Genomic DNA, 27641 nt, shown 5'->3' with positions numbered 1-27641 from the left:
AGTGGCTTTACCTCTGACTTGTCATTCAACCCTCACAAGACCCTGAAGAGCAGGTTATTATCATACAAAGGAGGGACAGAGCTCGGTGGCAGAGCCAGACTGAAATACTGAGTTCATTGTCTCCAGAACTTAGTTTTCCCCACTATGCCTGGACAGCTTCTGCCTCCATCTGGAATGTAGCCTTTTTTCAGGTTGTATCGGTCATGGCTCCACCAAATAAATAGAACCAGTAGGATATACAGAGTAGAGACTTATCGCAAGGAAGTGGCTAGCAGGATTGTGGGGGCTGGCTAAGAGTCCCACATCTGCAGGGCGGGCCATCAGGAGTGCAGGAGGGGCACTCTGGGGCAGGAGCAGATGCCGCAGGCCACAGGTGGGATTTCTTCTTCCAGGAAGCCTCAGCTCTGCTCCTAAGGCCTTTTACCTGATGGAATCAGGCCCACCCAGATTATCCAGGAAAATCCCCTTTAAAGTCCAGTGGTTGTAGATATTAATCACATCTACAAAACACTTTTACAGATTAGTATTTGATTGTATAATTGGATACATAACCAAGCCAGGGTGACACATGAAACTGACCATCACACAGGTCAAGTGTTAGAAAACAGAAATAAAATAGTCCCAGGGACCCCTGGAAGGAACTGTTTACACATAAACAGGCTAGACTGGCAGTGCCATGAGGCTTCTCCTCAATTATGCTCAGGCTGGAGGTAGGTTTGTTCACTTGGAGTTCACCGGAAGCAGGTGAGGGAAGGGGAAATGGTAGCACCAGAAAGGATGATGATGATCATGGATTCACTTCGACTTTACCCTGAGTAGGAGTAACTGGAGTCCTACAGAGAAGGGACTTGTTCCACTCCCGTCTCTTTATGGATCTTTTCTTGCTAAAATGCAGCCTTTATTACCTGATAGTGTTTACAGGTACTTGCCATCAATTGATGAGTCGCCACACTTTGAAAGAAGAAAGGAAAAGGCTAAATTACTCTCCATTTATAAGGCTGAGCCATGTGAAATTTTGCCAATATTTAACCATGTCTAACCTACAAAAATAGAATTTCATTTGATTTAACCTAATAAATGGCAGGCTGAATTGCAAGGTGAACCCTTTTGCAGGAATTATGAGCATTTGGGCTTGAGAACTTTGCTCTGATGACTTTTGGAAGAGTGGAGATAATTAGATTTGTCTTTTTGGATATTGTTTTGCTTTGTTTAGACTGTGGTTTGTTTTTCAAACTATCATATCACAATCCCAGTAGTCGGTGTGGGAGGTCAGGACACAGCATCTACATAGCCCCACAGATCATCCTGTCTTGCCACCACCTTGTGTCTGATGCTGGCCCCTGTCTTTTCAGATGCCTATACAGAAGATGACCTCATGCTGTACTGGAAAAAGGGCAACGACTCCTTAAAGACAGATGAACGGATCTCACTCTCTCAGTTCCTCATTCAAGAATTCCACACCACCACCAAACTGGCTTTCTACAGCAGCACAGGTAAGTGTAGAGTGAGGGCTGAGAGTCAGGGCAGGCTTCAGCTTGGTCTCCAAGGTTCACCCTCTATTATAGGAAAGGTTTGAATTAGTCGTCAAGTGAGCAGTGTCACTTATATTTGAAACTAAAGACAGAGGCTGGGTGCAGTAGCTCATGTCCCAGCACTTTGGGAGGCCAAGGTGGATGGATTGCTTGAGCTTAGGAGTTCAAGACAAGCCTGGCCAACATGGCAAAACCCCGTGTCTACTAAAAATACAAAAATTAGCCAAGTGTGGTGGCACACGCCTGTAGTCCCAGCTACCTGGAAGGCTGAGGTGGGAGATCCCTTGAGCCCTGGAGTCGGAGGTTACGGTGAGCCGAGATCACACCACTGCACTCCAGCCTGGGTGACAGAGTGAGACCCTGCCTCAAAAAAAAAAAAAAAAGAAAAGAAAGGAAACTAAAGACAGAAATCCTAAGTGAAGTCTAGTAGGTAGCAAGCAGTGGGTGGAAGTGATTTTTTTGATACTACCAATGCATCAGAGTAATAACCTAAAAAAATTAGTAAGAACTTAAAACGTAAGCCACGTGAGTGGGTTTATTTGAGACAATCGCATTGCCAGCTTAGAAACTGGCATCTCAGCCGTGATATGCTGATCCGAGCCCCCTCCTTGACAGCAGGAAAGAAATACAATTCAGGTCTGCTGTTTTCAATTTACGTTCTCCCTGCTCCAGCCAGCCCCGTGGGGTCGCTCCACTCTTGACCAGTCTGCTCTTGCTATGCTGCTTGCACAGCCCCTCCTGGTGACTCTCTTCTAAGTCTCAGTGCAGGAACCACTGGTCAGTCCCCTGTGGACCCAGTTGTTCCTTTTTGAACCAAGGGTTGGGACAGGCTCACCCCCTCCTGTTGCCTGGGGGCATGCTCTTTGATCTTTCTCCTGGGAGCTTGCCTGCGCTAAATAGCTGAGGTTAACTTGCTTCATTTCTTGCCTTAAAAAAAAAAAATAGGGATACAAGTGGGTTTTGATTACATCGATGAATTGTATAGTGGTGAAGTCTGGGAATTTTTTTTTTTTGAGACGGAGTCTCACTCTGTTGCCCAGGCTGGAGTGCAATGGCCAGGTCTGGGCTCACTGCAACCTCTGCCTCCTGGGTTCAAGCAATTCTCCTGCCTCAGCCTCCCGAGTAGCTGGGATTACAGGCACCCACCACCACGGCTGGCTAATTTTTGTACTTTTAGTAGAGATGGGGTTTCACCGTGCTGGCCAGGCTGGTCTTGAACTCTTGACCTCAAATGATTCACCCACCTCGGCCTCCCGAAGTGCTGGGATTACAGGCATGAACCACCGCACCCAGCTGAAGTCTAGGATTTTAGTACATCTGTCGCCTGAGTGGTTGTACATTGTACCCAATGGGTAGTTTTTCATCCCTCACTCTCCTCCCAGCTTCCCCACTTCTGAGCCTCCAGTGTCCACTATACCACTCTGTATGCCTTTGTGTTCCCATAGCTTAGCTCCCACTTTTAAGTGAGAACATGTGGTATCTGCTTTTCAATTCCTGAGTTATTTCACCTAGAATAATGGCCTCCAGTTCCATCCGAGTTACTGCAAAAGACATTATTTCATCTTTTTTTTTTTTTTATGGAAGAGTTGGTATTCCATGGTGTATATATACCATATTCATTCATATCCATTCATCTGTTGATGGGCACTTAGGTTGATTCCATATCTTTGCAATTGTGAATTGTGCTTCGTGCCTCTTTTTTGACCAGTTACCTTTCAGGATGATTTCGCTCAAATCTTCATGCAGTTTCTATGGCTAGAACTTGCGCCATTGACTGCACAGGGAAGCACATTCTTTTTAAGTACCCCATGGTCTTTCTAATCTGTAAGAGGGAGCACCAACATAGCACTGCAACCCAGCACATATTATCTCCTGTATCCATCACCCCAAAGTATTGGTTCCTTGGAGGAAAGCTGTTCTTTTGACCCTCAGCATTCTGACAGTCCCTCTGCAGTAGCTTGCTGGTAACCAGAGGCATGTCCCATGCATTATAATGACCCAGGGTGCCAAGTTTCCAAGTTCATATTGCCAAGTCCCCATCCATTTTATTTTTAGTCCTGGGCATCTCACACATATAAGGCCTTTTCCTTTTTTTTTGTTTTTTCCATCATCCTCCCTTTCTCTTCGACTCCTCCATGTATATGTTTTCCTTGTAAGGACACAAAAGAAGAGCTAAAATGTAGCTGGACCTGTGATTGTTCACTGTGTTCCTAAATACAATGTTGTGTTTAACTTTCTTTTTTAACTTAAAGCACATTTCTCCCCATAAAGAAATCTAAGGAGATTGTTTAAATCAGTGCTTCTCAAACTTTGAAGTACATATGAACTATGAACAAATAATATATATATAATATTTTATAATATATATATATGTGTTTTTTTTTTTTCCTAATAGAGAAAGGGTCTCACTCTGTGGCTCAGGCTGGAGTGCAGTGGGCGATCATAGCTCACTGTAACCTTGAACTTCTGAGCTCAAGCGATCCTCCTGCCTTGGCCTCCCAAAGTGCTAGGATTACAGGCATAAGCCACCATGCCCAGCCGAGAATATTGTTAAATGGACATCCAATTAAGTAGGTTTGGGGTGGGGCCCAGGTACCTTCATTTATAACAAGCTCCCAGGTGATGATGAGGTTGCTGAACCCTAGACCAGGTAATGAGAGTAACAGGAGTTTAGATGACCCAGGCATGATGGTAGTTCATACCTGTAATCTCAGCATTTTGGGAGGCTGAAGTGGGTGGATCACTTGAAGCCAGGAGTTCGAGACCAGCCTGGTGAACATAGCAAGACGCAGTCTCTACCAAAAAAATTTAAAAATCAGCTGGGTGTAGTGGTACCAGCTACTTGGGAGGCTGAGGTGGGAGGATTGCTTGCACCCAGGAGTTCGAGGCTGCTGTGAGCCAAGATTGCACCACTGCACTCCAGCCTGGTGACAGAGTGATACCCTGTCTTAAAAAAAGAAAAAAGTTTAAATGATCTTTTCAAGGGATTCCCTTTGTAAATAGGACAACGGCCAAAGGTTTCTTGAGATAGATTCACCGAGGTGGTATGTGTTACTATATAATCACTTTGTTCCATGATTTCTCTCACTTTCACCTTATAAAGACATGGTAAGAGTCCATTGGAGTGTCTAAGGCACTTAACGATTTCCTGAATAAAATGTGTTTTATGAAGGAGCCATGATGTGTACTGTCTTTTATTCCTGTGTCCCCCAGGCTGGTACAACCGTCTGTACATTAATTTCACATTGCGTCGCCACATCTTCTTCTTCTTGCTCCAAACTTATTTCCCTGCTACCCTGATGGTCATGCTGTCCTGGGTGTCCTTCTGGATCGACCGCAGAGCCGTGCCTGCCAGAGTCCCCTTAGGTAAGGAATATCTCAAGTGCATATTCCAAGCATCTGCAAATATAGGTATTAACAATTCCTTCCAGATAAAACCATTCTTTTCAAATTGATTCGATATCCCTTTTGGCGTTATGACTTGGAAAAACTCAAGAGTTATTTATTTATAGTTAAAATCCTGTAATTAGGAATCTATGTAACAAAATGCTTTCCAGGACTCTGCAGGTGCCCATCCAAACAGCCCACCTTTAGTCTTGTCGAAGCCGTGTTCCAGAGTGGGTGAGCCTGGTCTTTAGGTGCCTTCTTTGCTCACTTGCAAAATGAATCATATCCTACAACAGTGTTTCTCAAATGGTAGCTCAAGGGATCTTTGTGATAGAATCTCTGTGGGAAACTGTTAAAAATGAAGGGTCCTGGGTCTCATCTGCATCTATAGAATGAGAGTCTCTGAGGGAGGACCAGGAACCTGCATTTTTAACAAGCTCTCCCAGTAATTATTCTGTGTCCTCAAGTCTGAGAATCCCTTCTCTATAAGCATTCCGCTTACGGCTATTTGCCATCAGCTCTTTTTCTCACCTTAAAGATTATACCCATTTAGACACACCACCATTGCTCAGACAGTTCAGGGGCTGCAGGGGAGAATGCGACCCGCCAGGTTTTAGTGAAACTGGATTGGAGCTGGCCCTTAAGATGACCCCAATCCCCAGTGATTTGATGTTTGCCAAACAAATGTCCTGAGCTTAATTTGAAATCCTGGGCAAATTTCCATGGACAGATGCCTTGTCCTCTAACAGTTGTTCCATAGCCTGAACAGTTACTGTGCTAAATAGATAAACACTCTAGTTTTAAAATCTGATTCCCATAAATGAAGTTAACGTTGTCATCCTTGGTGAAATTGACCCATAAGTCCTCAAGTGGACAATGCTGAATGGGCAGCTAGGTCCAGCATGGTGGTGGCTGCTGGGGGTGCCCTGACAGCTGTCGACACAGGCCCAGGACAACAGGACTGCACACCAAGAGCCACGACATGATATTAAAATAAACCCCATGGGCCTTTTCCCCTTGATGGAGCAGTAGTTATAAGAAACGTATATACCTGTCCATATATGCAACCTCTTATTTTGTAAAAATTGAATTGAAATAAATGTTTTAATGCCAAAATGTCTAGGGTTCTTTGCAGAAGAATAGTAACACAGATGCTACAATGAATACACAGGGTATGCAGAGGGGTGAAAGGGTAGGGAAGCAGGGGGAGAGGAACAGGAAAAGCTTCATGAAAAGCTAAATCTTGAAAGATGTGTAGGTGTTTGCTAGACAGTGGAGCAGGGATGGAGACATTCTAGGTTGAGGGAGCAGCAGGGGCTAATGAGCAGAGGCATGAAACCATCCCGTGTTTGGTGAAAGACAAGCAAACACTTGTTTCTCATTCTTTTGTTTGCAGGTATCACAACGGTGCTAACCATGTCCACCATCATCACGGGCGTGAACGCTTCCATGCCACGCGTCTCCTACATCAAGGCCGTGGACATCTACCTCTGGGTCAGCTTTGTGTTCGTGTTCCTCTCGGTGCTGGAGTACGCGGCCGTCAACTACCTGACCACTGTGCAGGAGAGGAAGGAACAGAAGCTGCGGGAGAAGGTGACTTTACCATGCACTTATAGTGTCTGGTCAGGATGGAGCTTGATCTAGCTCTGGAACCTCAGGCAGGGCAGACCTTCTCTGTAAAGCAAGGTCATGATACCCTCTCCTGTGCCTACTTCACAGGGTTGTTGTGAAGAGCAAACAAATTGGTGTATTTCAAGTCATTGTGAAATTTACTTTGGGTGACATCTTTCATTCATTGAAACATTTATTTTGCACCTACCACATACTTGGACCAGGTCTTAGTTAAGTGTTAGGGAACATCTTGGTGATGTTCATAGTTTAGTGAGGGAATCCCAGGAGAAAAATGAATGACGATTTAACATAGTGGAACAAATTATTTATGAACATAAAGGTGTAATAAAAGAACTGTCCAGGGAAGAACATTTCTCATTCTAGGAAATCTTCCTTCATATGTAACCTCATATGCATCCTCCACCTTTTCCCAGGTTATCTTTCCTCTCACCTGACTCTGCTTTCCTCCTCCAGTGTGCAGCTCAATTGTTATCTCCCCCAGCAAACTCTAACCATGTTACAGTAATCTATCCCCACAATGCCAATCCCCATCCCCATGACAAATGCATATGTTAATGCACACACTTGTAATTATGTGATCTGTAAACATTTTTATCAAGGGCTCATAACAGCTTATGATCTCATGGAGAACAGGGTGATCTATGAATCATGAGCATTCTTGTTGGTCTTTGGTATGGCATTGTGATATTTTCTAAGAGTCAGTATGTAGATTTTAGATCAGCAAAAATGGATACCAGGCCGGGTGCAGTGGCTCACGCCTGTAATCCCAGCACTTTGGGAGGCCGAGGCAGGTGGATCACCTGAGATCAGGAGTTTGAGACCAGTCTGGCCAACATGATGAAACCTCGTCTCTACTAAAAATAAAACAATTAGCCTGGTGTGGTGGTGTGCATCTGTAATCCTAGCTACTTGGGAGGCTAAGGCAGGAGAATCACTTGAACCCCAGAGGCAGAGGTTGCAGTGAGCTGAGATTGATCGTGCCATTGCACTCCAGCCTGGGCGATGAGCAAAACTCAAGTCCCCCCCCAAAAAAAAAACAAAAACAAAAACAGGATACCTACCCTTTTCCCAAACTGGGAATACCAGAAACCAGGCAACACCCCTCCACTATGCAGTTCCTTTTGAAGGGCTTCTGAGAGATGATGCTGAGCTCACACCCCAACGTGTGTTTACTGTGTTTGCAGCTTCCCTGCACCAGCGGATTACCTCCGCCCCGCACTGTGATGCTGGACGGCAACTACAGTGATGGGGAGGTGAACGACCTGGACAACTACATGCCAGAGAATGGAGAGAAGCCCGACAGGATGATGGTGCAGCTGACCCTGGCCTCAGAGAGGAGCTCCCCACAGAGGAAAAGTCAGAGAAGCAGCTACGTGAGCATGAGAATCGACACCCACGCCATTGATAAATACTCCAGGATCATCTTTCCAGCGGCATACATTTTATTCAATTTAATATACTGGTCTATTTTCTCCTAGATGCTTGTAATTCTATAAATTTCACATTTCCATGGCATGCACTACAGAAATAACTGTATAATGAAAAAGTATTTAAGGATATGGTTAAAAAAAAATCCCAGGACCCACCCATGTTTTCACTATCCCTTCTGCAGCTTTCCAAAGCTACATTGACAAGACACTTACTGGTTTAATTTGCACTTATTAACCATCTGTTGAATACACAGTATTATATTAGGTGCTGCAGGAATACGACACTGTAGCGACTGATGTTAGTTGTTACCCAGATCCCCTGGAAAAGCACACTACCAGTGTTGTGGGCACATTTAGTTCCACCCATTAGACCCTTGATGCTATTCACATGAATAATTTATTTTCCTCGAGTGTCATTACATTCTTCAGGCTAGGTGGACTTGGAAGCACCTAAAGGCCATTTGCATGAAATTCACATGCACCTAAATCCTCACTTTGACAGAAACTCATGCTTCAGTTTATAACCTATTACCTATTTTGTATGCAACTCCACCTCCGCATGTTTATTTTAATAAAAGGCAATGATAATATTCACATTATTTTTCTTTATATGCTGTGGTTCACAGGTTTTACCCCTTCACAAGAAAAGCTCTTTAGATTGGCGCAATTGCTTCTGATTTTGGTGAAATTTTCCCTGGTAGGGAAACTTTGAAGATAAGAGTACACACATGCATTTTGTCTGTTGTGTCATAGAGGTAACTAGGCTAGAAAATTTGTGTTTAAATGTTCCCTATTTTATATAATCACCACTTCATGTATGTTCTTCTTGGAGCATGTCCTTGTTCAAAGAGAAGTCCTTTCTCAGTGAAGTGATATCTTCACTGAGGAACTTGGATAGAGAATGATTGCTTCTGCATAAACATTTCAAGGAAATACATAATTTGGGACTACTTGTAACTCATTAGAATGAGAAATACTCACATGGTTTCTTAAGAGAAAAAGAACATCAGAAAGCAAAATAAATGGGAAGACATCACTGGACATCTGCATTTATACTTGAAATACCAGCATTTTCTATGGACCAGAAAACTGCCATCACCTAGACCACACAGCCCAGATACCAGGCAGAAGGATGGCCCAATGGCAACTGATGTCAGGGCATGGGGTAAAGGAGAGAGTTCTAATTTGATGTATCATTTAAAAACAGTTATTTATATTATATATCTACTATATAGATCAACCCCCACCAAACTTACCCAAACAGCATTTGTTTTATTTGAAACTCACTTTAATAAAGTGAATTATATACACAATAATGTCATTTTCATTTCAAAGTTAATTTGACTCATCACCAATACTAAATATTATGATATTTCTACATATGCAGGACTATATTCTAATTTGAAAAAACCTATTTGCATAAACCCTAATTACAATGTAATCTCCCATTATCTCCAATGAAAACTCACCAAAAGAAAGTTTTTTGGCAAGCTTGAATAAACTTAAAGGGATTTAGATGAAATAGTTAAATGTTAACTATTTAAATTTTGTATTCTCATTTTACTTTTTTGAGACAGGGTCTCACTCTGTCACCCAGGCTGTAGTGCAGTGGTGCCATCTCAGCTCACTGCAACCTCTACCTCCCAGGCTCAAGTGATTCTCCCACCTCAGCCTCCTGCGTAGCTCGGGCTACAGGGATGCTCCACCACACTCAGCTAATTTTTTTAAGTTTTTGTAGAGACAAGGTCTCATTATATTGCCCAGGCTGGTCTCAAACTCCTGAGCTTAATCAGTCCTCCCACCTCAGCCTCCTAAAGTGCTGGGGAAAAGGGCATGAGCCGTCGTGCCTGACCCCTAAATGTTAACTTTTGATATTTAAAAATGTTATTTTAAAAACACTGGTTTTTTCCATGATAATTTTATAGAACAATTGCAATCAAACTCTTTACAAACATCTTTGCTGCTGTCTTCTTCCTCATGATCACTAGGGCCACTGTGAGTGAGCTGGAATGTATCCAGGGCACACCATCTGAACTTCCATCTATTTGTTTGGGATACTCCACCATTTGAAGCAACCTATGGGGATACTCTTATTAGTGTGCTAAAGTTGCGATAGCGAAGTACCACAGACTGGATGGCTTAAACAACAGAAATTTATTTTCTCACAGTTTTGGAGGCTGAAGTCCAAGACCAAGGTGTTGGCAGGCTTGGTTTCCCTGGAAGATTCTCTCCCTGGCTTGTAGATGGCCATCTTTCCACTGTGTCTCCACATGGTCTTTCCTCGGTAATGTGTGTGTCCTAATTTCTTCTTCTTATAAAGACAGTGGTCATATTGGAATAGGGCCCATGCCAATGACCTGATTTAACCTTAATTACCTTTGTAAAGGCCTATCTTCAAATACAGCTATGTTGGGAATTAGGGCTTCAATATATGAATTTGGGGCCCATAGGGAGACACAATTCATTCAATAACAGATGCCAATGGAAATTATCAATTTGCTTAATAGTATATCTAATGCATCTTTTAGATGTTTATTCTTGATTTTTGCAACACAACACATGCAGCATTGTTTTTTAAAGTTAAAATTTAAAGACTTATTTACATTGACAGTCACACAGTGATTGTGAGGAATCAGTGATTAAATTCATATTAAATGTCTTTGCTATCTTTTCTGGCAATTCCCGGTGACCATGATGAGTATCTAAAACTAGTATTAATTGAATAATTTCCATGCTAATGTGTTTTCTTAAGGCATTACTTTTCTGTCAAAGTTATGTAATTGACAGAGAGCTCTGTAGTATGACTTCGTAAGGACCCAAATATAAAGCAACTCCCTCTTTTTTGAAGGATAATTTTGGAGAAAATCACATAATGTGTCTGAGCATCTATAGTACTTAATACATTTTGCTGGCATGAATAGGAAGATGTGGTTAATAATATTGTCTGGTTAATGGGCAGATACCATGTGGCCATATTGAATATTTTTCTTAATTTTAAAAATTTTTTATAGAGACAAGATCTCACTATGTTGCCCAGTCTGGTCTCAAGCAAACTCCTGATCTCAAGCAGTCTTTCTCTGCCTCGGCCACTGTGCCTGGCTTGAATAATTAATTTTTAAAGAGTTAAAATGTATTTGACTAAAACTATATCAAACATAATGTATTCTCTGCCTGGTAGTTCAGAAGGCGCTGTAGGATTCTGAAGGATTTTTATCACTGTGATAGAATGTAGGCATCATCCAGATGTGCGGAAGGATTATAGGCAGTAGAGAACTGGAGTTTCAATATTGTTTAGTTGCTTTCATAATTGATACTTTATAGGGAAGGGTGGTGATGCTAAATCTTAGAATAAAAAATGGCTTATATTTTAGTGACAATGAAACCTCACATTTGTAAATCCAGTTTTACAAAAAATACTTTCACATTCTGTTTCATTTGAACCTGAATGAGGAAATTCTAAAGGCCGAGAGAGGCTGATGGAATAACATGCAGATAACATGGTTAATAAGTGAAAGACTCTTTTTTTTTGAGGCCGAGTTTCACTCTTGTTGTCCAGACTGGAGTGCAGTGGCGCAATCTCGGCTCACTGCAACCTCCACCTCCCAGGCTCAAGCAATTCTCCTGCCTCAGCCTCCCGAGTAGCTGGGATTACAGGCACACACCGCTATGGCTGGCTAATTTTTTTTGTTATTTTTTAGTAGAGATGGGGTTTCACCATGTTGGCCAGGCTGGTCTTGAACTCCTGACCTCAAGTGATCCACCCACCTCAGCCTCCCAAGGTGCTGGGATTACAGGCATGAGCCACCTTGCCTGGCCTTTTTTTTTTAGACAGAGTTTTGCTCTGTCACCCAGGCTGGCGTGCGGTGGCATGATCTCAGCTCACTGCAACCTCTGCCTCCTGGGTTCAAGTGAATCTCCTGCCTCAGCCTCCCAAGTAGCTGGGATTACAGGCACCTGCCACTGTGCCTGGCTAACTTTTGTATTTTTAGTAGAGATGGGGTTTCGCCGTGTTGGCCAGCCTGGTCTTGAACTCCTGACCTCAGGTGATCCACCCGCCTCGGCCTCCCAAAGTGCTGGGATTACAGGCATGAGCCACCACGCCCAGCCTCAATGCACCTATTTTTAATTGAGATAATTACAATTAGGTTCTTGTAACTCATAGTATCCCCAGAGCGGCACTGGCATTACCTTGGAACATATCAGTGAAGCAGACTCTCAGGCCCTATCCCAGACCCACTCAACTAAAACCTGTAGTTTAACAAGATCCCCAGGTGATTCATATACACATTCAAGTTAGCAAAGCTCTAAACCAGGTTCTCATATCCATACACCTTTGTCATTCATAGAAAGTGATGAGTGTTGCATCTACGCATTTGACAACTTATTCCATATTGAGCGTTTATTATATGTGCTAAGCACTGTGTTAAGAGCTATAGCTGATCTATTGATCTCAAAGAAACTGTTAAACTATCCCCCTAGGGTCTGCACCTTCAAACACCAAGCTTTTTTTTTTTTTTTTTCTCCTAATTTTTAACTTTTATTTTTCTTGAGACAGAGTCTTGTTCTGTCACCCAGGCTGGAGTGCAGTGGTGCCATCTTGGCTCACTGCAACCTCCACCTCCCAGGTTCAAGCGATTCTCCTGCCTCAGCCTCCTGAGTAGCTGAGATTATAGGTGCACACCACCATGCCCAGCTAATTTTTGTTTTTTTTGATATAGATGGGGTTTCACCATGTTGGCCAGGCTGGTCTCAAACTCCTGACCTCAGATGATCCGCCTGCCTTGGCCTCCCAAAGTGCTGGGATTATAGGCATAAGCCACTGTGCCCGGCAGAAGCCTAGCTTCAAAGAACACAACTGCCTCTTCAAAACAGGAAGAAATGTTTGTTCAGGAATATTTTTAAAAAATATTCCTCTACCACAAAGCTCAGTTAATTTTTTTTTTAATTCTGATGGAGTATGAATCTGAGTTACCTAGGATTTAAGTGTTGACTTTTTTTCCTTTTTTGGCAGTGGGGTAACCTCTAAAGTTCACCAAGTTTTAGAAGGTGGAAAAGATTAATTTTTTTCTTTTCCAAAACACAGCATTATCTTTTTACTAAAAACTCCACATTTTGCAGCCATTATAATAATTCCATACTATGGATATACAATTCAATCTTTCCCCTAGTATTGAAAGAAATAATATTGTGATGAATACTCCTTATATTCCTATCACAGACTATTTCCTTACATTAACAATGAGCATATAGAATGAGGTTGATTTGAGATCAATTTTCTTTATTATATTACAGTAGTACAACTCTAGGTCCCTAGCTTTTTAAGACTTAAAAAAATCAGGAAAAGGTATTAAACTGTACCTTAGTGATATTTGATTGTATGAACAGTAACCCACTCAAACTAGCTTTAGAAAGAAATAGAATACAGGGGAATGTCATGGGCAGGAAATAAAATGAAGTGCAGCTGGGGCTCACTGGAAAGATTTCAGACAGCTGCCCTTTCTAAGCAATATAGTACTTTACTTCTTGCTGGACTATTGCTTTATTCATAAGATTGGACTTCTCACAGCCATAAAAAAGAATGAAATCATGTCCTTTGCAGCAACATGGATGGAGCTGGAGGCCATTATCCTCACAGAAACAGAAGACATAAACCGAAAATAAGTATCTCATGTTCTCACTTATAAGTAGGAGCTAAACAAAAGGTACACATGGACATAAAGATGAGACAATAGATTCTGGGAACTCCAAAAGGGGGGTGGGGAGGGAGGAGGATGAGAGTTGAAAAATTACCTGTTGGATATAACGTCCATTGGACATTGTAGGTACTATGTATTGCATGTATACATGTATGCATGTTACATGTAATACCCATGTAACAAGAATATGTACCCTCTGAATCTAAAAAAAAAGTCCCACTTCCCTGGATTGTATTATTGAAACCATGTTTGCAAGAATTATAAGTGAGAAAATTATGACAGTGAAAGAGATCTGACCTGACTGACTCCATCTTGCTTCTAACCTCCAAACTGCCCTTGTTCATTCCTGGGTGTAGGCCTGACTAACTTTGGGAGGAACTTTGAAACAACTTTGGGAGTTTAACTTTGAAACAAAGATAACAACCCGTTCCCAAACAAACCCCCTTCTTGCCTGAGGACCAGGCTGCCTTTGTTAAGACTAACAAATTAGCCACAAGATTAGAAATTATGGTTTAGGAGTCATTGTAACCAGAGGCCACAAGATCCTGAACCTCCCTAACTGTTCCTAGGGATAACATCACTATAGCAAAACCTAAGATCAGTGCTTGAGGTATTCTTCAGAGCCCCATTCTGATGCACCAGCTGGAGCCACCCAGACCCATAATCTGGCCCAACCAGCTCTGTGATCCCACACAGGAACAGAATTCAGCAAGAACCCACTCGGGCCCCACTGTGATTGCATCTCCGACCTGACCAATCAGCACTCACCACCCTGACCCCCAACCTGCCAAATTAGCCTTAAAAAACCCCAGTCTCCAGATTTTCAGGGAGACTAATTTGAGTATTAAATCTCTGTTCACCCGTTTAGCCTAGCTCTGTGTAAATTAAACTCTTTCTCTATTGCAACTCCCATCTTGATAAATCAGCTCTATCTGGGCAGTGGGCAAGGAGAACCTATTGGGCGATTACATTATCAGCTACTTGATTTAAATGATGTAATTATATTATTAAAATTATTCTGTTAAAAAAATTAGACTTCTCTGACATTCAGCTACAGGATTATTGACCTCAAAATTCCAGGGCTCATCATCATCAGTGGAACTTTAGGCCAGGAGAATTTAGAAAGTGCAGAGGGGGCCAGGAACAGTGACTCACATCTGAAATCCCAGCACTTTGGGAGGCTGAGGCAGGAGGACTGCTTGAGCCCAGGAGTTCAAGACCAGCCTGGGCAATATAGTAAGATCCCCATCTCTACAAATTTTTTTTAAAAATTAGCCAGGCGTGGTGGTGCACACCTGGAGCCCCAGCTACTCCAGAGGCTGAGGTGGCAGGATCACTTGAGCCCAGGAGGTTGAAGCTGCACTGAGCCCTGATTACGCCACAACACTCCAGCCCGGGTGACCTAGTGAGACCCTTTCTCAAAATAAACAAACAAAAAATAAGAAACATTATAAAAAAGGAAAGTAGCAGAGGGTAGGTGGGGGGTAGTGGCAACATCAGAAGCTGGGAAGCATAGACTCAAATCTGCTTGGAGAAAATGCTTAATCATGGTTGTAATCTCTTTCTGCCTGGAATTTTCTTTTTTCTTTTTGAGATGGAGTCTCGCTCTGTTGCTCAGGCTGGAGTGCACTGGCACAATCTTGGCTCACTGCAACCTCTGGCTCCCAGGTTCAAGAGATTCTCCTGCCTCAGCCTCCTGAGTAGCTGGGACTACTGCACTACCACGCCCGGCTAATTTTTGTATTTTTAGTAGATACAGGGTTTCACCATGTTGGCCAAGCTGGTCTCAAACTCCTACCTCAGGTGATCCGCCCACCTTGGCCTCCCAAAGTTCTGGGATTACAGGCATGAGCCACCACACCCAGCCTGGATTTTCTACTATAAACTATTCTTATATATTTTTACAAGGGACCTTTTTTCTTAAAGAACACACAACCCACCTATAAGCCTTCAAAAACTATGGCAAGCACACCAAATAGGTGCTGTGAGTAACTGCTCCATATCTGAAGAAACGTCATGGCTCAACAATCATTTACCGCCACACACGTTCAGAGATAACGGGACTTGGATATTAGTTTAAAGCATTAGGTTTCAACTGCATCTGAGTTCACTTCTTCCTGGCATCCTATCCTCATTGCTCTCAGGCAATGAGGAAACTTTCATTCATTCATTCATTCGAGACAGAATCTCAACTGTTGTTGGCCCAGGCTGGGGTGCAATGGTGTGTTCTCGGCTCACTGCAACCTCTGCCACCCGGATTCCAGCAATTCTCCTGCCTCAGCCTCCTGAGTAGCTGAGATTACAGGTGCCCACCACCACATCCGGCTAATTTTTGTATTTTTTTAGTAGAAACAGGGTTTCACCATGTTGGCCAGGTTGGTCTCGAACTCCTGACCTCAGGTGATCCACCCACCTTGGCCTCCCAAAGTGCCAGATTACAAGCGTGAGCCACCGTGCCCAGCCCAATGAGCAAACTCTTAACTATTTATACTCAAGGATTTTTATTCAGCTTCTAATTAAACTCTTTAAGGTTCCGTACTCTAACACATGATCTTTCTTCAAAGAAAGTGCCAGACCAGATGACATGCCATGAGGCTACTGTTAATCCTGAATCCTTATCATTTCAGGCAATAACAGTGAGTCAATTTAGAAGCTTTGGTTCATCTTAAATAAACGCAAATGGAAAAGATACAAGTTTTTAACTCTTTTCCATTCTCTTGAGCTAAATATATTGTCAGTGACCAACAACACAACAAACAGAAAAAAAATTCAAACTTCCAAATGCGATTGTTCATCCAGGGAGGCAATGTCTACTCTCTCTGACCTCAACAAGTTGATTATTGTCCACTTAAGACCCTGACCTGATAATCTTCTCTATTTTGTATTTCTGAGGTTTCTCTTTTAAGGTGGTTAGGTGCTTTGATCTATTGAACTAACAAAAGCTAATCTTACATATTAATCTCTTTTAAAAAGAACAGATTTGGGCTCTATTTTGAAAGCCAGTCTAAGGCTGGGCACAGTGGCTCATGCCCTAATCCTAGTCTTTTGGGAGGCCAAGGCAGCAGGATCACTTGAGCCCAAGAGTTTGAGACCCCATCTCTACAAAAAGTTTAAAAATTAGCTGGGCACATGCCTATAGTCCCAGCTACTCAGGAGGCTGAGGCAGGAGGATTGCTTGAGCCTAGAAGATGAGGCTTCAGTAAACCGTGATCACAACACTGACTGTACTCCAGCCTGGGTCAGTGAGACCCTGTCTCCAAAAATAAGAATAAAAATAAAAAATCAGTTTAAACAAAGAAACATGGACATTTGTGACTTTTCTCATATGAGGCACTCATATGAGGCACTTATACTTTAGCCAGGATCCAAAAACCTGTTCCATTGCATTTGTGTTATTATATGGAATTACTCTGTATTAAAGGTATAAACTTTTTTTAAAAAAGGAAAGTCAATACTATATGTATTTACCTCCTGCCATGTACAATTTGCACTGCAATATTTTAGCTTCTGAGACTAGTGAAACATTCATTTTTAAACAAAAGAACTTAATTGTTCTTTTAACATATATGACACATAGTGGAAAAGCAAGTCAACATCTATGATACTGATGCATAAGAAAAAGTATAGTATATCACAATGGATTTGGATGATTGTGCTTCATCTTCGTACATATATCTTCATGTCATTAAAAAAGCAAGACAATTGCTATCAGATAAACAAGTTTATTATAGATTTTTCATACACATTTTATGTACCTATTAAAATATTACAAAAAAGCTTATAATCTGATGGTAGTAGACTGATTGCTTACTTGAAAATATTAACTTCATACACATCAAAATACACCATCCTCAACTATATAATTGGACTGCAAAATGCTTGCTATGAAGTATGTAAAAAAATAAAGAAGCAGTTTATCATACCTTACAACCTTATAAAGGTTTGCTATCTAGTACAAAGATAACATTTATCTTACAACAAAAATTTGATAGTTTTAAAGGTTAGTATTGTGTAGGATATTTTCCAAAAGACTAAAGAGATAACTCAGGTAAAAAGTTAGAAATGTATAAAACACCATCAGACAGGTTTTTAAAAAACAACATATTACAAAATTAGACAATCATCCTTAAAAAAAAAACTTTTTGCATCAATTTCTTTTGTTCAAAATGACTGACTTAAGTATTTTTAAATATTTCAGAAACACTTCCTCAAAAATTTTCAAGATGGTAGCTTTCAGATGTTCCTTCAGTCCCAATGTTGCTCAGATAAATAAATCTCGTGAGAACTTACCACCCACCACAAGCTTTCTGGGGCATGCAACAGTGTCTTGTCTTCTTTTTTTTCTTTCTTTTTTTTTTTTTTTACAGGCACAGAAACTCATCAATTTTATTTGGATAACAAAGGGTCTCCAAATTATATTGAAAAATAAATCCAAATTAATATCACTCTTGTAAAAAAGGTGAGCACACTTTTCACAAATGATTTATGTAAAAGAGAAGAAAATACACATAATTTTACATAATATCTTAAACTCTTTTATTCCCTACCATACACATTTTGTCTTTTGTTTTCTTTCAGTTTTCTACAATTTCCAACTTGTACCTGTGTTTAATACTGCTTTAGTGTGCTAAAGACATTAACTGATTGCTTTTCTAAATCTAAGGATTATATAGTTTTAGTATAAATATATATCACATATTTTCATAAAATTTTGACAAAACCAAATAAGCAAGCCTTGTTTTAAGTCTATGCTCCTGCCACTGTTTACAAAATCTGATTTAATGATCAAAAAACTATTGGTTGTTACTCTTCTGTTACAACAATCTTCCTTCTGAACTGCCACCCAGTTGTTACATAATAATAACAAGCAATAGAAAAACCAAAGAAATTATGTTAATCTTAGCTCTTCCTTTTGCAGTATCTTTTCTTCTTACACCCAGTGCTCAGAAATAGGCACTCCTCAACCAATGTTCACTGAATTCAACTGCTGAAATTGTAACAGTTAAATTATCAACACAACTCTTAATAAATAAACATTCCTTTGGGAAATTGTGGGAAATCAAAACACTTTTAAGTTTATACAAGTATTCATAAACACAAAATATTCTAGTTTATCCTAATGCCCTAGCTCTTATGAGTGCTATAGAGGCAATTAAAAAGGGAAAATTTCTTGAGTAGTTCACATAATGTGGAGAATTTGTTAAAATCGAAAAGCAGTCCAAAATTTTTAAAAGACATACTAAATATTAGCTATACTCACTATTACATGGTATACAGCAATTTAGTAATTCATAGTACCACATATTTTACTTTAAAAGCAGGTCTCATATTAAGGCCTGCTTTTCAAATTGCCACTAAAAAGAAAATATTCTCAATTTGTATATTTAAACCATTAATTTAGATAACATCTTTTAAAGTCTATAAATTTAACATAGCCAAGAGTTGGTATTTGAGAAAAAGGTTTCAGTACAGGGTGTGAACAATGAAAAATTATAAAGGCATGTAATAAAAATGTTCCATAAAAACAAAGATACCTCAAGCAGGTCCACCTATACCTCTAGTTTAGGTTAGAAACTAATTCAGTATTTTAAGAATCATATAATTTTAAACTTTGCACTAAGCCTAACCTTTTTAAAAAATGGTCAGGGCCAGGTGCAGTGCCTCAAGCCTGTAATCCCAGTGCTTTAGGAGGCTGAGGTGGGAGGACTGCTTGAGTCCAGGAGTTCGAGACTGCAGTGAGCTGTGATTACACCACTGCACTCCAGCCTGGGAAACAGAGCAAGAACCTGCCCATTAAAAAAACCAAACAAAAATGGGCAGGTGTGGTGTCTCATACCTGAAATCCCAACACTTTGGGAGGCCAAGACAGGAGGATTGCTTGAGCCCAGGAGTTTGAGGCCAGCCTGGAAGATACAGCGAGCCCCTGCCTCTATTACGTAAAAAAATAAAAATTTTTTTAAAAAGAGGTTTTCTTATGTGTACCTGAAGCAAAGTAGTAAGTATATCTTTTCTTCTCCAGGTTGTACAAGAGATGACCATAAACACAAAATTAAAACTCATCTTAGGATCATGGTCCATCCACGAAGCTACTTTAAACTTTGATGATTCCAAGCAAGGAGGCAATATTTGCTTATTCAAAAAGTACTGAATATTCAGATTAAGCAATATGCTAGATACTGTAACCATTTAAAAATACCAACACACGTGTATTAAAAAGACACTGGCAGGATGGGTGCGGTGGCTCATGCCTGTAATCCCAGCACTTTAGGAGGCCGAGGTGGGTGCATCACCTGAGGTCAGGAGTTCAAGACCAGCCTGGTCAAAATGGTGAAATGCTGTCTCTACTAAAAATAGAAAAATTAGCTGGGCATGGTGCCACACACCTGTAATCCCAGCTACTTGGGAGGCTGAGGCAGGAGAATCACTTGAACCTGGGAGGCAGAGGTTGCAGTGAGCCAAGATGGTGCCATTACACTTCAGCCTGGGCAACAGAGCGAGACTCTGTCTTAAAAAAAAAAAAAAAAAAGACACTGGCTTCAAATATACAATCTGGTAGAGAAACTAATACACGATTAGAGAACAAGTTTACCAGCCTATACCACAAAACACTCTCATGGGTGTCAATTCTGAATATAAGGTTTGAAATCTCTTAAGCTTTTAAAAATACACACAACATTTAAGGCTTATAAAAAGGTTTATTAAAATATTTTATAAAAATGATGCCATGTATCCTCCAGGTTAAGAAATGGTATCACTACTGTGAAGGTGAGTGGTTGTGGGGGAAAAAAAAAAGAAAGAATGGCATCACATATCAGCTCCTGTAATATCATAATCCTATCGAGTATGGATTTGCAAAAATTTTCACTTTAGATGTGAGGTAATATGTTTTCTCCACACCCTGTCCTCACTTACCCGGTAAAAAGAATTTTACTCCTTTAAGATTAAAAAACAAGCATGCCTTCATTAAAAGAGATTAAAAGAAAAAAATCATCACGTCTTCTTGATTTATAAGTGGCCTCTAAGTCTTCCTTTTATTCTACTGCATTTACAAATTGTTCTTGAAGTTTCAGTTTAAAGTCCTCTCTGATTCCTTCCAGTAACTCTGGTTTAAAAATAACATCCAGTGCCGTCATTGCCAGAGCTTTGGCCGTCCGCAAAGTGTAGAACTGAGCTTCCTGTGACCCTAAAAGGTAGAGAAAATAAAATACCTCCTTACTTATTTAAGCTGTATTTAATTTCACAGGTTAGCTATCCATATCTCAACTGGCTCTCCAACTGCCCACCACAGTGCAGTATTTACTGAGGTGATGTTATGTAGTGAAATAGTAGGTTAAACAGAAAGGCAGCTACTACCAGAAGAAGAGTGTGTGTGCCAAAACAGTCACATCCAACAACACTTACCAGCAGCTTCAGTGTACTGTTCAGTATGATTCAAGGCATTAGATCCAATGTGAAAATATGGATGAATTCCAGGAACCACAAAAGTAACATTTCCAAAATCCGTAGATCCTTGGAAAACACAAAGTAAGAAAAGTCTATTTAAAGTATATGTGGTTAAGTATTCTTGAGTTATGAAGTCACAGTCCCTGTTAGAAGAGACCCAGAGAAGTGAGCTTCTTGGAGAGTTGTCCGTATGCTCATGCTTTCACGGGCTCACCTTCCACTGAGTCTGCCACCCACTCCCCTGTATCAGTCACATCTCTCACGAAGGTCACTGCAAACCTGCCCTCATCTTGTCTCACGGCTTTTACTGGCCCTCTTGGCCAGCACTCCACGCTGCCACCTACTCCCTTTCTTCTCTTCTGTGACACAGCACTTGCATAGCTTCCCTTCGGCCTCTCTGATGGCCCCTTCTTCTGTCTCTCTTGGGGATAGAGCCCTCTCTACCTGATGATGAAATATTAGTTACGGGAGACTCCATTCCAGGCCCCTTTCTCTTCTTACTGCATATTCTTTCCCAAGATTTTGTCCATATGTATTGCTTCAAATCACCACCAACTCAAATCTCTTTCCAGTCTCTGCTAAGTTCCATGCTCATACAACCAGTTGCCAGACTGGTATCTTCTCTTGGATGTCTTCAAGGTAGATCAAACTTAACATATCTAAAGTCAAACTCATGATCTTTCTCTTCTTCTACCTCCACTCCACCTATCAACAGTACCTGCCAAATATCTCAGAATCCTAACGCTCTTTGCATCACCATCACCAACACCTGTCCCCAGTCTATGCTATCATTATCTCTTGCCTGAACTAGAAGTTTCCTAATTGGTCTAGCAGCATCTACTCTATTTGCCGTCTTTTTTTTTTTTTCAATCTTCATTCACCTTTCCAACCTGATCTCATACCACGTTCCCAATACTCTCGATGCCCTAGCCACTCTAGACACTCACCATGCTCTCCCCGTCACAGGACCCTTGCACATGCTATCCCTGCATCATCTCTGTAACTCTTACTTAACCTTCAAATTCCATCTTAAGCATCATTTCCTCAGCAAAGCCTTACTTACTTCACCTTCCCATAAAGTGAAATTCCTCTAGCATAGGCTCTCACAGAGATGTATTACTCTCCTTTACAGTACTTTTTAATTTTCCACGTATTGGATGATTTGGTTCATGCTTATGTCAGAAACTAAATTATGAGGCTGTATAAGGCAAGAAGTAGTATTTGAAATGACTGTGCATCTAGCTTCTCACAGGATTGACACACAGACACTTGTTGAATAAATCACAGTAAAAACAAAGCCTTATGTTCACTCAATGAATATTTACTGAATGTTTATTACATGTCAAACACCATGCAGGCAAAGTGAGGCTACACAGTGAGTGGTAAGAGTATAAAGGAATATGTGACAAAGAGTAGCTAACATTTATCTGGAATACTACGTTCCAAACACAATCCTAAATGCTTTGTATATATTCTCATTAACATTTAGAACAGTTTCCATTTTAAACATGAAGAAACCAAGGCTTATGGGTATTAAATAACATGCCGATAGTCTCACAGCTGCTAGTTATGTGGTAAATGCAGACTGAGGCCAGACTTTGAGGCATAGTAGCCTCTATAGAAGTACTGCTTCAGAAAATATTCACTAAGCACTTAACTGTGCCAGAAATGGCTCCAGATACTGAGGATGCACAGTGATGGGACATTAGTGAACAGGATGGAAAAAGCTTCTCTAGTGTTTAAAGAGTCTAAAGAGTCTGAGTGTAAAAACAAAACAAAACAAAAAAGGATGGACAAAAAAAAGCCTGTTGCATATTTTAAGATCTTACTTGTGGAACTAGACCCTACAGCCCACAAATCATACCAAAATCACAGCCACTTTATCCTACTGTTTTGTCCATTATATAAAACCCAAACCCGGGGTAGAGCAGGCCATGTGTCTTCCCTTCTATAGCTAGACTGCAGAAACCTGCTAGGGTAAAAGAACAGAACCATGCTGAGCTGAGCTCTCATGCTGTCCAGAAACAAAAGAAAACATGAAACTCTGATGTCCCTGGACAACTCCTCTCAGTGGCAATTCTCTCTCAATCCCTCAGCCCTACCAGCTCAATGCTCACTGTGTGCTACTTCCTAGAGGGAAAGTCTCTGAACTCCCTGATCTCCTTCCTAAACATTACATCTACTTCTCAAGTATCTTCCCCTAAAAACTATTTTCTTTTCCATATTTCCCTCAAGCTTGTATCCACTCTATTTTCCTTGAAAGCTACCTCTCTTGAAAAAAGAATAGTCTTCATTTGCTACTTCCACTATCTCAGCAGTCAATGCCCTGGGTAGAGAAGTGAGACCCAGCATCTGGTACCACTGGTCTTGTACTATTTTCTTCCAGACAATTCATGAATTTCTAATTACTAGAGTCCAGTGGACACTAGACCATATTCATCTTATTCAGTCTCTACAGCACCTGACATGATTTATGCCTCCTTCTCTTCTGTAAGTTTTCTTCTCCCTTGGCTTCCATGACTTCTCCTCTCTCCTGATTGTCTGGCTTTCTCTCTGACCACTCTGTTGACTGCCAATGTCTGATCTCTGGGAATCTTCTTCCTCTATGTATTTGGGCAACCTCATTGACATCTATGTCTTCTATTACCTTTCATATATGGACAACTCCTAAATCTCCAAACTAGACATCTTTCTGGGTTCTAGATTTAACAGGTACTGAACAGCTCCACTTAGAAATACTATAAGCACCTCAAGTTTAACATACTAATAATTTATAACAACCCCCTCTTACCCTAACCTGCTCTTTCTCTTGAACTCCTTATCTTAATGAATGACACTGATACCCCATTTTCACCACCAAGTCCTTTTGGGCCTACTTCATCAAACATCTATTTTTAAAACAGAAGATACATCTCTAACTTGCAAATGTATTAGTAATAATATGCTTTTAAAAGGAAAAAAAACTAACATAAATATGCTTATTTCAATTCTAGTTCTCTGTTGCTCCTCAGAAACTGAAAATGCCCCAGATAAGTACTTAGTAACCTGCTTATTGTGATGACTGAGAATGAATTAAAATTCTATATCCCACCTTAGCTACTTACTAAAAAATTAAAACTAACGAAACTTAAACACTAGAAAATATTTAGAATACAGACAAAAATGTAGGTTGACTATTTCTAAAATCAAGTCTGCTCGTTTGACATTCTACACTCACTTAACAGTCCATTAGTTTCTTTCCCCTAACCATAAAGTTTGTGAAAATATTAAAAACATCAGTAGTACCTCCCTACCTCCCAAACCATTAAATAAAACCAATTTAACCAAAGATGGTATTTCTCTTCCTCAAATAGCTCAATATATTAAAAAAACACTTAATTACCTGAAGGGCCATTCAACATTGTATCTTCTGAAATGAATTCTATCCCTAGCTTTCTTCCATTTTCCATATACGCTTTCCATAGGCTCTTATTGGGAAGAACATTGTAATAATCATGTGCTCCACCTTTAATTTCCACCTAATAAAAAATTGCAAAACAAATTTTGAAATAAAAAACTCAAATTCACTATCTAATTTTCAAACCAGTGATTGTTCTCTAATACGAAGAGGTTTTAAGAGAAGATACTTTTCCTTTCAGATATAAACACTCTCAAATCTCTTGCCTTAAAAAAGAAAAAAAAAAGATTTATTTTCTATAACGAGAGTTCCTAGGACTCTATCTCTTTTATGTTATATATACACTAAACACCACAATGTCACCAAGCTCTATACTAGCTAGCAAGTGTCAACTTCAGTCACCTAGATAGGGTATGAGAAGGGCCCAGAAATTTTTATTTTATTTTTGAGATGGAGTCTCACTCTGTTGCCCAGGCTGGAGTGCAGTGGTGCGATCTCAGCTCACTGCAACCTCCGCCTCCCAGGTTCAAGTGATTCTCCTGCCTTAGCCTCCCAAGTAGCTGGGATTACAGGTGCCCGCCACCAAGCCCAGCTAATTGTTTTTGTATTTTAGTAGAGATGGGGTTTTGCCATGTTGGCCAGGCTGGTCTCAAACTCCTGACTTCAGGTGACCCGCCCGCCTCAGCCTCCCAAAGTGCTGGGATTACAGGTGTCAGCCACTGCACCCAGCCTAATTTTTATTTTAACCAGCACCTCAAAGTAATTCTGACATAGGTGACCCAAAAATCACACTCTGAGGAACACTGCTCTAGGATTCAGTCTCCAAAAAAAAGAAATTTAGCTTTACTAATATTCAATATGCAAACTGACACTGACATCACTGCCGGGTGTGAGAGGCAGAAAAGTACTCTAAGGGAAATGTAGAAGATCTGCAATGAGGAAGGGTGTGACAACAGTCCTCATTTATTAATTTCAGTATATAAAGATACAGAAGCAGCTTTTATGTGGCCAGTTAAGTGGATTTACAGATTCAGTTTTGATTAAATAAAAATTGGCAATATTCCCTCAAACCAATATTAGCAAAAGCCAGTCATAAAATGGCAGAGATGACATTTCTTTTATTCTTAGCAACATCTATGGTAGAAATTATGACAACCAAATCAGACCTTACAAGTCAGCCAAAATATAAGAAATCACTAAGAGATTATTTAAAATATAGATTTAGGCCAGGCAAGGTGGCTTACACCTGCAGTCCCAGAACTTTGGGAGGCCAAAGCACGAGGATCACTTGAGCCCAGGAGTTTGAGACCAGCCTAGGCAACACAGGGAGATCCTATCTCTACAAAAAACTTTAAAAGTAAATAAATTAAATATAGATTCAAATCCAATAACAACAAACCTTACCATAAGGGAATACTGTACACCTTGAGATATTGCCTAATGATAACAGTTCACATGCGTATGTATTTCACAAATAAATATTTATAATTATAAATAAATAAGGGAATAAATATTTAGTTTTTACTGCCCTCGGCTATGGATACTTCATAGTTTTCATTCACTATATCTATACCCATCTTCTCTAGTGGCATATGAGAATACATCTTTGCTCCTACATCTGTCCATATGTTTATCGATTAACTACGACACAACAAGAGCTTCTATATTCTTATCTTTGCTGACTATATTCCCTAAGAACTATCAGTCTCTGTCTTTCCCATGCATATCTGAAAGTATGATCACCCTTCAAAGCTCAGTTCAGGTCTACAGTCTTCCACAAAACCTTCCTCCAAGGTTAACAGACCCAGACCACTCTTTCCTACCTCTGATCCTCACGACACATTCCACACTACTCTCAGAACACGTAACATATGCTTTCTGAGAATTACTGCTACTGTGAGATACTGATACTACGTGAATCAATCACACATCTCTAGACTAATAAGAACAGAAAAAAATAAGGTAATACAAATCAAGGCTGGGCTCTAAACCCTTCAGAAACATTATCGCATTTAATTCTCACAAGAATTCTAACATAGATTGTTATTATCTCCATTTTTGAAGCAAGAAAATGGAGGGCCAAAGACACTAAACATTTCTAAAGGTTGCAGAATTAGCTAGGCTGAGAGTTATGGGTCAAGATCTTGTCTCTCCAACTAGACTACAGGCTCCCTCTAGGGCAAGATTCTTATCTCGTGTAATTCTAAAACTCACTCCACTTTACACAGTACATGATTGGTATTTAAATACTGCTAACTTTATGGTTCAAATCAACAAAACCAGTCAGCGTGGTGGCTCACACCTGTAATTCCAGCACTTTGGGAGGCTGAGGTGGGTGGATCATGAGGTCAGGAGTTCGAGACCAGCCTGGCCAACATGGTGAAACCTCGTCTCTACTAAAGATACAAAAAAATAGCCGGGTGTGGAGGCAGGCGCCTGTAATCCCAACTACTCAGGAGGCTGAGGCAGGAGAATTGTTTGAACCTGGGAGGCGGAGGTTGCGGTGAGCTGAGATCGCGCCATTGCACTCCAGCCTGGGTGACAGGGCAAGACTCCACCTCAAAAAAAAAAAAAAAAAAAAAATTAGCCGGGTGTGGTGCCAAGTGCCTGTAGTCCCAGCTACTTGTAAGGCTGAGGCACGAGAATCGCTTGAACCCAGGAGGCGGAGGAGGTTGCATTGAGCCAAAATTGCACCACTGCGCTCCAGCCTGGGCAACAGAGCAAGACTCTGTCTCAAAAACAAACAAACAGAAACAAATCAATAAAACCTCTTAACTAACTTCTGTGTCTATTTTATCTTCCATTCCAGCAAGCCATAGTATTTATATCACTACTATACACACCCTAACTTCAAAAATAGCTTTCGCTGGCTGGGCGAGATGGTTCATGCCTATAATCCCAGCACTTTAGAAGGCCGAGGTGGGTGGATCACTTGAGCTCAGGAGTTTGAGACCAGCCTGGGCAATATGGCGAGGCCCTGTCTCCACAAAAAGATACAAAAAATTAGCCGGGTGTGGGGGTGCGTGCCTGTAGTCCCAGCTACTTAGTGGGCTGAGGTGGGAGGCAGAGGTGAGAGGATTGCTTCAGCCTGGAAGGCGGAGGTTGTAGTGAGCTAAGATCGTGC

At 40.8% G+C, this 27641-nt stretch overlaps 2 protein-coding genes across 6 annotated transcripts in view; one reads left to right on the top strand and one right to left on the bottom strand.

The window, feature by feature from the left end:
- GABRR1 (gamma-aminobutyric acid type A receptor subunit rho1) overlaps positions 1 to 9294 on the top strand; it is a 40397-nt gene extending 31103 nt beyond the window's left edge. For all 5 annotated transcript variants that reach the window (XM_063665694.1, XM_054491114.2, XM_063665695.1 and 2 more), the window contains 4 exons: positions 1353 to 1493; positions 4746 to 4898; positions 6316 to 6512; positions 7736 to 9294. In XM_063665694.1, the coding sequence (XP_063521764.1) occupies positions 1353 to 1493; positions 4746 to 4898; positions 6316 to 6512; positions 7736 to 8029 (785 nt within the window). In that variant the 3' untranslated portion in view covers positions 8030 to 9294. The remainder of the gene's footprint in view (positions 1 to 1352; positions 1494 to 4745; positions 4899 to 6315; positions 6513 to 7735) is intronic.
- An 11058-nt stretch (positions 9295 to 20352) lies between these two features.
- PM20D2 (peptidase M20 domain containing 2) overlaps positions 20353 to 27641 on the bottom strand; it is a 16628-nt gene continuing 9339 nt past the window's right edge. Inside the window, exons 5-7 of the mRNA XM_054491103.2 lie at positions 24503 to 24638; positions 21079 to 21186; positions 20353 to 20860 (exon numbers count right to left, since the gene is read on the bottom strand). Of these exons, the coding sequence (XP_054347078.2) occupies positions 20709 to 20860; positions 21079 to 21186; positions 24503 to 24638 (396 nt within the window). The 3' untranslated portion in view covers positions 20353 to 20708. The remainder of the gene's footprint in view (positions 20861 to 21078; positions 21187 to 24502; positions 24639 to 27641) is intronic.

The sequence above is a fragment of the Pongo pygmaeus genome, chromosome 5, assembly GCF_028885625.2.
Source record: "Pongo pygmaeus isolate AG05252 chromosome 5, NHGRI_mPonPyg2-v2.0_pri, whole genome shotgun sequence".
NCBI lineage: Eukaryota > Metazoa > Chordata > Mammalia > Primates > Hominidae > Pongo > Pongo pygmaeus.
This window is presented reverse-complemented; position numbering and strand designations above follow the sequence as displayed.